Source organism: Aphelocoma coerulescens, chromosome 3 (assembly GCF_041296385.1).
Source record: "Aphelocoma coerulescens isolate FSJ_1873_10779 chromosome 3, UR_Acoe_1.0, whole genome shotgun sequence".
In the NCBI taxonomy this organism is placed as follows: domain Eukaryota; kingdom Metazoa; phylum Chordata; class Aves; order Passeriformes; family Corvidae; genus Aphelocoma; species Aphelocoma coerulescens.
In genome coordinates, this window is record NC_091016.1 from 120,872,555 (window position 1) to 120,884,628 (window position 12,074).

General features: G+C 40.9%; 1 protein-coding gene across 1 annotated transcript in view; it reads right to left on the reverse strand.

The window, feature by feature from the left end:
- Positions 1-2,553: 2,553 nt before the first annotated feature.
- CDC5L (cell division cycle 5 like) overlaps positions 2,554-12,074 on the reverse strand; it is a 31,153-nt gene continuing 21,632 nt past the window's right edge. Inside the window, exons 15-16 of the mRNA XM_069011776.1 lie at positions 4,113-4,325; positions 2,554-3,030 (exon numbers count right to left, since the gene is read on the reverse strand). Coding sequence (XP_068867877.1) covers positions 2,926-3,030; positions 4,113-4,325 — 318 coding nt within the window. The 3' untranslated portion in view covers positions 2,554-2,925. The remainder of the gene's footprint in view (positions 3,031-4,112; positions 4,326-12,074) is intronic.

Sequence of the window (12,074 nt, forward strand, 5' to 3'; positions counted from 1 at the left end):
AGATCCCACACCTGAATGATCTCGGGATGTTTTAACCAGGCTCTGCTGCTCTGTTCACACCCCTCTGGAGTCAGCAGACCCATGAGCAGAGCACCCTGTGTGAAGTTTTTGGGGTAATTTCAGCAGATCTAAGACTGGCTGCCTTGGAGCAGGCAGCTCAAGGCAGGTACAAAGCTAAAGCACAGCACGGCCAAGCTAAAAGGAAAGAGACTTTATTCATTTTCTTTCATTATTAAGATAGAAACTTCAGAACAAAAACTCTGACTAAAGACAGAGGCAACTGTGAACTTAAGTGTTGTGTGAACAAACTGTACTGCAAAAAAAACCTGAGCAAACCTCCTGCAGGTACTTCTCAAATACAACCACCTCTGCCTGCTGCTTTGCACACCACAAATGCTTCCCTGCTGCAATTAATGACTGGTTAATTGCATGCATTTCAAGAAAGAAAAGTCTTTTGTGAAGGCTCAGTCCTTCTGAATTTGTCATTTAAACAATTTAAGGCAGTGTTTGAATACCTGTCTAACTCCGAAGCTGTCAAAAATACAGGACACATCAAAGAGGCTCTGCTGCAACCCTAAAAAGAAAGGAAACAATTGTAGTTGTGGTATTGGTAAACCTACAAGGGTTTCTCTGTTAATATCTCCAGCTACCACACAACCACAAGAACTGACATGATATGCCATGATTTTTCCTTTTGGGTATAACCATCCAAGCTAAAATACCCCATATGCTACAAGATTGATGCTTAATACTTCGTTCCAGATGTGTTCTGGCTTAGTTTAATATTTAACACATTTCTAGAAGAATGTAGTCTATAATTGCATTAATACTTCAGAAGAATGATGTCCTGGTGAGTATAGGGAAAGATATTCCAAGGCTGGCTGTGTCCCTACTCCTGTCAGTGATCAGTAGGACTCAGCCAGGTTACATTTAAAAAGATCTGGTAATCACTGATCTTCATGGATGGCACTGACAGAGCTACAGAGGCACAACCCTGACAGTGTCCCCCAGTAACACTCCCAAGGCTGAAGCAAAGTGACACTGCAATCTGGTAAAATTCAAACAGCAAAAGCCCCATTTAAATTTCAAATATATGCAAGCAAAATTGCATGATGCATGTTACTGGGTGTATTTAATTGCTAAATTTTGTGCTGTTAACAACAGTTTTGCCTTTTTCCCTGTGCCTTTCCAGAAGCCACAGCTCAAAAGACCCAAAGCGCAGGAGCTGGAAGTACGATGGATCCCTGAAGAAGTTCCCCAAACACTTCCACAAAAATAAACTCGTGAGAGCATATTTTTATTTTTAGAAAACCTAATTTTGATAGAAATCTCTAGTGAGATGCCTGTGGCAAATACTTGTATTAAAAGCGCTGGGAATAGCTGACAAAATTTTACTTGGTAACATCTAACCAAGTGTTGACAAGAACTCAACATGAGCTGGGTGGTGAGACCCCATCTGCAGAGCTGCCTCCAGGCCAGGGGGCCACTGTAAGAAGGACATGGCACAGTTGGAGCAGGTCCATAGGAGGCCACAAAATTGCTCCAGGGATAGGAGCACCTCCCCTATGGGGACAGGCTGGGAGAACTGGGGCTGCTCAGCCTGGAGAAGCTTTTGTGAAGACCCCACAGTGACCTTCAGGAACAGAAGGGGGCCTGCAGGGAAGCCAGAGAGGGACCCTTTGTCAGGAACCAGAGTGGCAGGACAGGGAGCAATGGCTTCAAACTGAGAATGTTTAGATTTTATGTTAAGGAGAAATTCTCCCCTGTGAGGTGGTGAGGCCCTGGTGCAGGCTGCCCAGAGAAGCTGTGGCTGCCCTATCCCTGAAGTGTCCAAGGCCAGGCTGGGCAGGGCTTGGAGCAACCTGGGATAGTGGAAGATGTCCCTGCCCATGGCAGGGGGGTTGGAAGGAGAGGATCTGTAAGGTCCCTTCCAACCCAAACCATTCTATGGTTCTTAGTACAGTCTGACTAAACAGTACTCAGATTAAGATTTTGGATGAAATTTAGGAAATTCTCAAAGAAATAGGAAACTGTGCATTCCTGCCTTTCCCTAATTCCATCCTTACCCTTCAGGACAAAGCAATGAGACAATTAAATCCTGTTGAGATGTGGTGAAAGGAGAGGAGGGGCAAATATGGAGCTTCTTTCCCATCCCATACCATGGGCAACAAAGCAGATGATTTATAAAAATTAATACTTAGAAAATTTAACAGTACATTTTCTGCTGAAATCTATGGTTCCATCAGGCCATGCAGGGCATCTTTATAAAACTTACTCCTACTCTGTTCCTGCATGGAGAGATTATGCCAGCATGACCATTAGAGCACCTGGATAAAGCTGGGAGTGTTTCTTCACACACACAAAGAAGAGCTGGGAACGTGGTATTTACTACCTGGACAACAACCATCCTGCACCGGTACTAGGTAATTCCTAGTGCTAATTAGTCATGGAAAATAAAGGCAGCAGCAGGGGGAAGGGAAGACCATAACCACAAGGGAGGGCTGGGACACGTGAAGATTCAGTTTTAGTTAAAAGATAGACATTATTACTTCATTGTTTTTTAACATTCCAGGTTTATTCAAAAGACATTATTCATTTTATTTTATGCAGGTATGTATCTTACAGGTCTTAAGACTGATAAAACACTAGGAATGATGTGATAACCCTAGCAAATGAAGACATGGCTAAAATCATACCAGAGTGATTTTTCTTTTCTTTCAATAAAATTTTGTACATTTCAATCCCATTTTTAACACTGGCCAGAGCTAGTCATACCTAGAGCATTTGGAATAGTCCATTGAAGGAACAAAACTTGACAAGATGCAAACAGCAGACTACACTTGATTTCTGCAACTGCTGGCAAAAGCTGCTGGAGAAGTATCTGCACACGTTAAAAATGTTACATCAGTGACAGAATTTTGTGCTTTAATACTTTGCTTGAAAAGTCTCTTTATCCAACATGAAGTCAGCAAATCTCTGCTGGAGCTCCTTTTCTCTCTCCTGCTGTCGCTGCACATCTTCCTTCAGACACTGTAAGGAAAATATCATTAAGGAACCAGTCAGCTTTCCACCAATCACACCCATGAAGATCATTACCAAAGTTTGTATTTTAGTTCCTCCAGAGGAAGAGCTCAAAATTAAGACAAGACAATGCTAAAATGACTTATTTTAAATATAAATGTAAAAAAACTCAGTTGATGTAAAGTATCAAGATTCACAGCAAATGTCAGGTATCTCACCCTGTTTTTGACAGCAGCTAAGATCAAATGCTTCAAAAGGAGAGACTTCAAATTGGAACCTTGCCATTTACTAAAAACAGGTGCTGTTAGTAGCCATCAAGTGATTTAATATGTTTTAACTGTTATCTTTCACTAAATCAATGAATCACTTCTGAGTTTGTAGACACATCTATCAGCATTTCTAAACCATCTTTGCAAAATCAGTTTTAAGAACTGATGTATTTTATCTTTTTTAGAGCAAGTGGTTGGGAAGCCTCTGTTCTGGAGGAAAAAAACATTACAAGAAAAATTGTGCTCAGGTGAAAACTTATTCCTTGGAAAGAAAGGCTGGCATTGCTTCAAACCTAGGACTGAGTTTTGATATAGGGTTACGTTGGTAGCTGAATAAAAAGAGAATATCCTGGAGATCCTTAAACTAAGGAAAGTGGCTGCAGGGCAGTGATTTCAGCTATACACCAGCATGTAAGTCTTCTAACTTTTAAGGAAGAAGGAGATTTTAGAAAAGTTTTACATTTACCCTAAGTTCTAATAGTAATTAAAACCAAAACAAACCAAATTAAGAGACAGATGGAACTTCTGCTGATAGGCATTGCAGAAGACTTATAAAATAAACCACATAAGGAAATAAAAAAACCCCAAAGTTAAAGAACACATTGCCAGATTAGTCCCAGCCTCTAATATGTGTATCACAGGATCTTTGATACCAAAGTAAACGGCAGATGAATCTGGTAAAAGCCAAAAGTATAATTTTAAGAGAACATTAAAAACTTGATACCAACTCAGGCTGTGAAACTCAGAGCTTGTGCCTTGTAAAAACATTTTTTCCATGAGGTGTCTGTGTCTGACCTCAGGTATTGGATTTTGGAATCTCACCTCCAGTCTCCGAGGGATCGCAGCATCCTCGTGTTTCTTCAGCTCCTCAAAGGTGCGCAGCTCCAGGTGGGCCTGCTCGATCTGGTCCCACAAATCATTCAGCTGCTTGATGAGCCCCATTGCTCGAGACTGGTAACCACCAAGGAGGATCTTCAGCTTCTTCTCCATCTTGGCAGCCCTCTTGGCTTCAGTGGTCATGTGCCCTCTGTTGATCTGCCAGAAGGAACCCAAGAGTTGCTTTAGTTAGCCAGAACTCAAAAGTCAAGAGGAAAAAAAAAAAAGTAGTAAAAATGTATCTGTGGAATTGTGTTGAGCTGATCAAGTTCTTTGATTTCTATTAAAAAAATCATACTGCACATTTTACAACAACCCAGACTTCTGGATTAAAACCTTTATAATAGTCATAATACATCACTAAAACTGTAATCCAGACAAAATCCATAAACAGAAAAGTGACATAAATTACAAAATTCTGCCAATTGGGACACAATGCCAATAACTGAAGATATTAATGCTAATATATTATAAATGTTATATAAAACATTTATAAATAGCAAAGGTAACAGAAGCCTTTGTGTATTTTTACACCTGGGGCAAAATTAAATGACCACTAAAAGCATGAAATAGCCATCAGAATTTTTAAAGCCTGGAAGAAGGCATCAAAGAAATCTTTACCACTGAATCTCAATCACAAATGGCCTAAAGATGAAGATTATATTACATTAAATATTTGGAAGAAATCCTTCCCTGTGAGGGTGGGGAGGCCCTGGCATAAGTTGCCCAGAGAAGCTGCGGCTGCCCCTGGATCCCTGGAAGTGTCCAAGGCCAGGTTGGATGGGACTTGGAGCAACCTGGGCTAGTGGAAGGTGTCCCTGCCCTATGGTCCCTTCCAGCCCAGGCCATTCTATGATCCTGTGAAACCAAGACAGAACACAGGCCTCCAGCACTGAGCACAACTGTGGAGGGGTGCAGCAGCTCACATCTCTAAACAGGGACATAAGGTTCCTTGCTGAGGCTTTCCTAATGCTACTTTCTTCCTTGAAAAAAAAAACCAACCTAAAACAAAACCCTTTTTTTCAGAAAGGATTGTGTGAACAATGCCAAGCTCAAGAAAAAAGGAATCAGACGTCTCAGATTTTGATTTTTGCCACACTTAATGACATATTAGTGCAGGACATGAAATAAAATACGAAAGTTTCTCAAGTGTTAAAATATAAAAGGCTAACTTGGAACCACAGTGTCTGAGTCACCAACCCTTGCCTCATTTCTTTAAAAATCAAAGCTTTGCTGGTGAACATTCTCACATACAAAGAAATTACCAATGATCAACCAAAAAGCAGAACCTTTTCATTGCTACAATTACCCAATATATTATATCATTTATTACCAGTGAAGCTGAACTCCTTTGGTAAGGAACTACTGCAAAGGGATCTGCCCTTCACAGTGGTAACTACAGTCAGCCAGACACCCCCAGCCATCAGTCTAACACACCAAACTACTGCAAAGTGCATTTCATCAACCTTCCAGCCCTCCAACTGTACTGAAGTACCCTCTGTTACACAGCTGCAGGCTTCTGTAACATGTCCTCCTACTCCTTAACAATTTATTCACTCATTTAGAACAGTTTTAGTTGGTGGTGCAGAGATAAACAAAGTGAATGGTCAAGGGAGCAAACTGTTAATGGGTGAGTGAAAGAGAAATTTGACTTTCTGAGCTGTCTAGTTTGCTCCTGGGGCGAGAGATGCAGACTGCTAAGCTTTTCAAACTCTGTTTGCAATGTAGACTTAAGCTATGCCCAAGGTGCTTTAAGCATACAGAAAGGCGCCTCATTTTCAATATTTATATAAATCTAGAGAAAATTAAATAAATAGATTAGGGATTTGTGAGGATACTCTCTGATGGAAAAGTATGAAAGCTTTAAATGTCTTCACTGGTAAATAATATGCTATTACTGCAACAACAAATACAGCTGTGCAGCCAATGAACTATTTTCCACCCTAAGAGTTTCTTGGATGAAAAATGTGTGTTGAGGGCCACTGACATTTAGAGATCATGGAATAGATGGATGCACAGGCAAACAGAATTTTGTTTGCAACAGAGGCCTAATGTAACAAAGTTCAATTGTCCATGTTGCTCCCAGCATTACAGACAACGTAGAGTGCGGCTGGTGTGAAATGAAACTCCCATCACAATGTCATCCTTCAGAGCAGGCTAAAAAAGACCATTTAAAGAAGTTCCAGTGTTCTGTCATTCTAAGTGAAGATCTTAGTCTTTACTGTGAGGGTGGCGAGGCCCTGGCACAGGGTGCCCAGAGAAGCTGTGGCTGTTCTATCTCTGGAAGTGTCCAAGGTCAGGCTGGATGGAGCTCTGGGCAACCTGGGAGAGTGGAAGGTGTCCCTACCCACGGCAAGGGGTTGGAAGAAGCTGAGCTTTAAGACCCCTTCAAGCCAAACCATTCTGTGATTCTATGATCTCTCAACAACCTCATTTTCTAAAGAAATGTTAAACACTGAGTACATGAGGACATAAATAACAGTTATCAGCTCTATCTCCACCATACAGAAAAGGACTGGATCAGGGCACTGTGGTCACAAGACCTGAATTACCCCCATGTTCCAAGTAGCACCAACAGCAGTGGCAGTACTGGCTTGGTCTCGCACTTTCACACTCTTCAGCTGGGATTCACTTTGCTTGGCTTTAGACACCAACACCTGACCTTGTCACAGGAGGTCTTTCTGTAATCAGGAGAGAAACTGGTAACTCCAGGGCAGGGCATGGCTCATCTGATCCAGGGCCTTGGGACAAGATTAAACACCCCACTGAAAGGCTCTTCACCGACTGTGATGGGAGCACAACCTGTTTGTACAGACACTGCTATCCAAGACCAGGTAGTTCAATCCCACCCTAAGTGTGTACTGTCTTAAGGTATTAGATATAATACAGCCTTTTTAAATTTAAAGCTTTTAACAAAGCCAGTTCGAGTCTAACACTTATTATAGTGTCAGATCCAGATTATTTAAGCACTATTGAAATTTTTAGACAATGAGAATTGGACTTAATATTTCTGAGTTCATTTGGATACTGGACTCTTAACTACTAGAGCTCCTTAGGTTATAGGCTGCTGTACTGCTTTTCTACTCAGCTCCTTGTCCATCTTGGATTATCATAGGCCTCACTGCTGTAAAAAAAAAAAAAAGTAAGAAAAGGGGGAAAAAGAAAAGTATCTAAAACCAGAAATAACAGCCCTTTCTTCCTTCTCTGCTTATGGAGAAATGTGAACACTCACCACCTTTTCCCCTCCCTCCCAACTACAAAATTTTAGGACCTACTACGAAAAGGTCAAAAGGAGGTCTCAGCTTTTGTAACAAATACTATTTATTAAAAATTGCTGACTGCTGCATTAGTGCCAACAACTGCATATAATTTCAGTTCAAGCTTCATAAAATTTTAAGGCTCAGATACCAAACTAAAAATTCCAAGCAGTTATGAAGAGGTGTGTTTAAACAGTAGTCTACATTATTTGCTTAAAGCAAAGAAATAGATTTGAGTAAAATCTGACAACCATTTCCCCCTGAACCTAACAGAAAGAGCAAAGACATTTGAAAGATTTCTCCACTTATTTATTTTGTACTGCTCCTTGGCCAGCTTTGGTTCTGCTGACTTTTATACCAGCTACAGCAAAATGAGAACAGCATGTACAGACACAGGGTAAGATGATATATGATGTTAAGGCAAGTGTGGGAGCCTCATCCCATCCCAAATCTCTGATGTAAAAGCCTTCCCTCATGACTTGTAAAGTGGTGTTCAGTTTTCAGTACTGCACTAGAGAACCAAGGAAGAGAAACCAAAACAAGCAGCAGACAAAAGAGCCAAAAGAGCAACAGACATAACCAGAGGTTTATAAAACATAATCTAGAAAAGGGAGACTGACTGGAAAACCAGGGGTTTTTTGTTTGCTTTTCTTCTGCCGAACAAAAATAGAGAAAAAGAAGAAAGACACAACACCCTGCTTTAAATATCACAAAGCTCATTGTGAAAAATTAATCTGCTCTTACGGCCCCTGAGAAAGGAAGAGTGACTTAAATTTGGGAAGGAAATTTTAGACAGGACGTTAGCTGTAAGGTTTAACTAAGGACAACGAAGGACAGGGAAGGACTCCTTATGAGAACAAACATTCACTGGGAAAAATTTAAGAAAAACCGACCCTGAAGAAGGAAGAGCTCAAGTGCCTTAAAAACTGCATTTTCAGAGTTCTCATCTCACCAGGTCTACTGAGGACACCCCTTCTCAGTTCCAAGGGCTTTTTCCCTGTACTGACTGGTTTGTTTTCCTTCCATTTAATGTGGAGCTTCTGGTAATCCCTGAACGGCATTAAGCTCTCTTGTCTTTTAATTGATCTTCCTAATCATGCTGGATGGATTAAACAAACATGGAAGAAAAACTGCTGCATGTTCAGAGCAGAGAGCCACAGTCAAAGTAAACCAACCTGTTCCGTGACCTTGGAGAATCAACATCATCACAAAGCTGCCTCACTTGTGCAGGGCAATCCTCTGCCAGCTTCAGCTACGCCGGCTGAGCAGGGTACTCTTGGAACATACATAGGACTACTCTAAATGTTACTTAACTTCCTTCCTCACCTCAGACCCACATGTGGCCCTCCCCATTTCAGTTCTGCAGGCAGGAGATGGATTAACTTAATTGGAATGGCAGCTTTGTGAGCTTGGCTCGTGCTGGCTCAGCTGCAGTGGCTGGGGCGAGAGCGCGCTCAGCTTGACAGCAGCTCGTACTCCAGGCCAGACATTTCCAAGCACCCCAGGCACAACGAGGACCCCAACACTACAGAATCCTCTGGCCATGCTGGGGTCACCTGCCTTTACAAGCTTATGGTGCACTCAACAATTACCTGTTTTTTAAAAAAAAAGTCATTAACTTCTCTACTTAAAAATACCTTTTCAGTTCCAAGCTCTTGGACAGAATTCTCCATTTTTGGCTTGACACTGTTCCATCTGTCTAGAGTTTGACCAGGCAAAATTCTCCATAGAGCCCTGCCTTAGTTACCCTTAATTTAGTAAAAGATTAGTCAACTCTGCTAGAAACTGAGGCTTGGAGTTAGTATCAAACCAAAATTGCATGTCCAGTGTAGAAAAATTTGGCCTCAATCTATTAAACATTAGCTCAGCTCATCGACTGAAACCACTCCATGGGCTTGACACAATTTCACATTTCTGCAGTGACACTGAAGATCACAGAACCAGAGAATGGGTTGTTGGGTTGTTTGGAAGGGACCTGAAAGATCAAGATTCCAACTGTTCAGCCATGGGCAGGGACACCTTCCACTAGACCAGGTTGCTCCAAGCCCACATCCAAGCCCAATCTGGCCTCACCAGAAAGGTGCTTTACTTAATGTATGAGAGAGAATGAGGATCATGAAAAGGTGTTGATCAGGATCAGAGTAGGCAAAGAGGGACTGAACATGTGGCTGTTAAGACATGAAAAAGCAAGAAATGAATTCTAGTTGACTGGGTTCACACAAAGTTTTTCACTTAAAAAAAATCCTCAATTTAAGGCACTGCTGGCAAGCAACCACAACTTCACAACTGAAACTAGACCAGCTGCCTTTTCCCAGTTTAACAGGGAAGCCCCAGGTAAACTCCTATATTGTACTTAGCCATGTGGATCATTATAGCATTATGACTTACTGATATCTGAAGAATGCTATTCTCTCTACTCACAGACAAATCTAATGACCCAAGAGCATGCTCCCCCTGAAGTATATGCCAGAAATTATAATGACTTATCTTCAAACATCATAACATGAGGTGGTGTGACTGTTGAGTAAAGACAACACAGTATATGAAAAGCAAGTGTTGCCACAGAAGTTCACAGCATCCAACTACCTAAAACTAGAATAATCTAGAAAAGTTACTGTGTAAGCCAGCAGTCACTGCTGATCTACAGCAATGACATTAAAGTCCACTTTAAACATTTTTATTTGGGAACTGCTTCTAAGACCAGCAATTTTATGAGTGATACCCACATATGATCTCTACAAAGAAAGGAGATTGTACTGTCAGCCTCTTCTCCCAGGTAACAAGTGACAGGATGAAAGGACATGGCTTCAGATTGCATCAGGGTAGTTTACACTGGATATTAGGAAAAAAAATTGTTATGGAAAGGATTGCCAAGCATTGGAACAGGCTGCACAGGGAAGTGGTAAGGTCACCATCCCTGAAAGTGTTCAAAAAATGTGTGGCTATGGCACTTGAGGACATGGTTTAGAGGTGAACAAGGTGGTGGTATAAGGTTGATGACCTTAGAGGTCTTTTCCAATCTTAATGATTCTATGATCCCATCTCAATTACAGCAGAAACATGTCTAGAAGAGCAGTTTATGATGAAAAACTGATTATTTTTACTAAACTTTTTGGGAAACTCTCTACCACTCACTGGGAAAGAAAAACCTTGCATTAAGATCACACACAGCAACACCCACCCAATGCCAGGAGCTTTGATTAACCATAAGCAAACACAGGTTACTGCTGTGTCTGGTGAGGTCACAGGGCATCCAGCAGAGTGTAATTACCTTCAAACACTGCCCCTGAACACCCACAGTGCCTGCACCAGCCTCTTCCAGAGGCTGACAATGTTGTGGAAGCCCAGGCAATAAAGGAGCTGGCAAAGAGCCTGGTTTGCTCTCAATCCCAGCAGAAGCCCCACAGTGATCCTGCAGCAGTCAATTCTGAACAGTGAGGGAGTGCAAAGGCCTTTGCAATGAGAGCTTTGTCAATGCTGAACTTTATTTCTAAGCATGCTAAGTTACCAGATTCTGAACAATTTGACAGTGAAGACTCCTGATAACTTTCTGCTGTGATCCTCTGCCAACTATATTCCCAACAGATCTTATTAAAAAAAGTGTATTCCACAAAGGCAAGACATTAGCACAAAATAACATGTGACCATAAAAGCAACGTGACTCAGGATTTCTTCACCATATTTTAGTTTTGTGAGTAATTTCTCTATTCCTAGTCCTAAATAATCTCTTATTTTCTCCAGGTGCTTTCTTAGTACCAGCACACCTGAAAATGCAAAAGAAACCACAAACTTTAGAAGCACATAAACTAGAGAGAAATTCAAATACAATCTCCAATAAACTAAGTGATACACACTGCAGCAGAGTGTACCGTGTAACCCATGAAACTCCAGCTAAACAAGTTGTTTTTAATCTGAACTAATTTGGAGGACTTGGGCTGCAATCAAAAGCAAAAATCAACACTTTGGTAAATCACCACCCTGATGTATCTTGGATACTGCAAAAATTAGATAATTTACTATATTTTGCATATACAGTTTATCTTGAACATTTCCTCTATAGGCTTCCAATAGTGTTTATAATTTAGTATCAACTGAAATGATAATGTTAACTACCACAATGTTAGCAAAAGTATTTGTATTCTGCAAGCCAACTTGCCCAGTCACCCAAGACAATTAACCATCTTCAAAGGAAAAGTAAAGATGACAGGAAGTTTCTATGTTGTGAACTACAAAGGGAAGCAACTAGGTTGTTAAATAGATGCCTATACTGTCTCATTTAATCTTATAATGAAATAAATAAACCTAGTTAACATATGTTAGTAGGAATGCTTTTCTTTATAAATATATTGTTTGGAAGAGAAAGGAGCAAAAGATATTGCAGAGAACTGAAGCAGTTACTGAACACCACTGCACACATCAGAAAACTCCAATTTCTGAAATCACTTGCTCTGCAGAGTAGCCTAGCCTTGAAAAAATATTCTGGATTTCTAGAAACTATTGGAAAGATCAGAAAATTCCACAGATCTAGAGGTGTACCACAGACACATACTGAGGTCACAGGGATTCACTCGCATGGACCTCAAATTCCCTATCTGTAATGCAAGAAAGTTCACATACTAATCTTGTAGCACTCCTAAACCACATTAAGCAA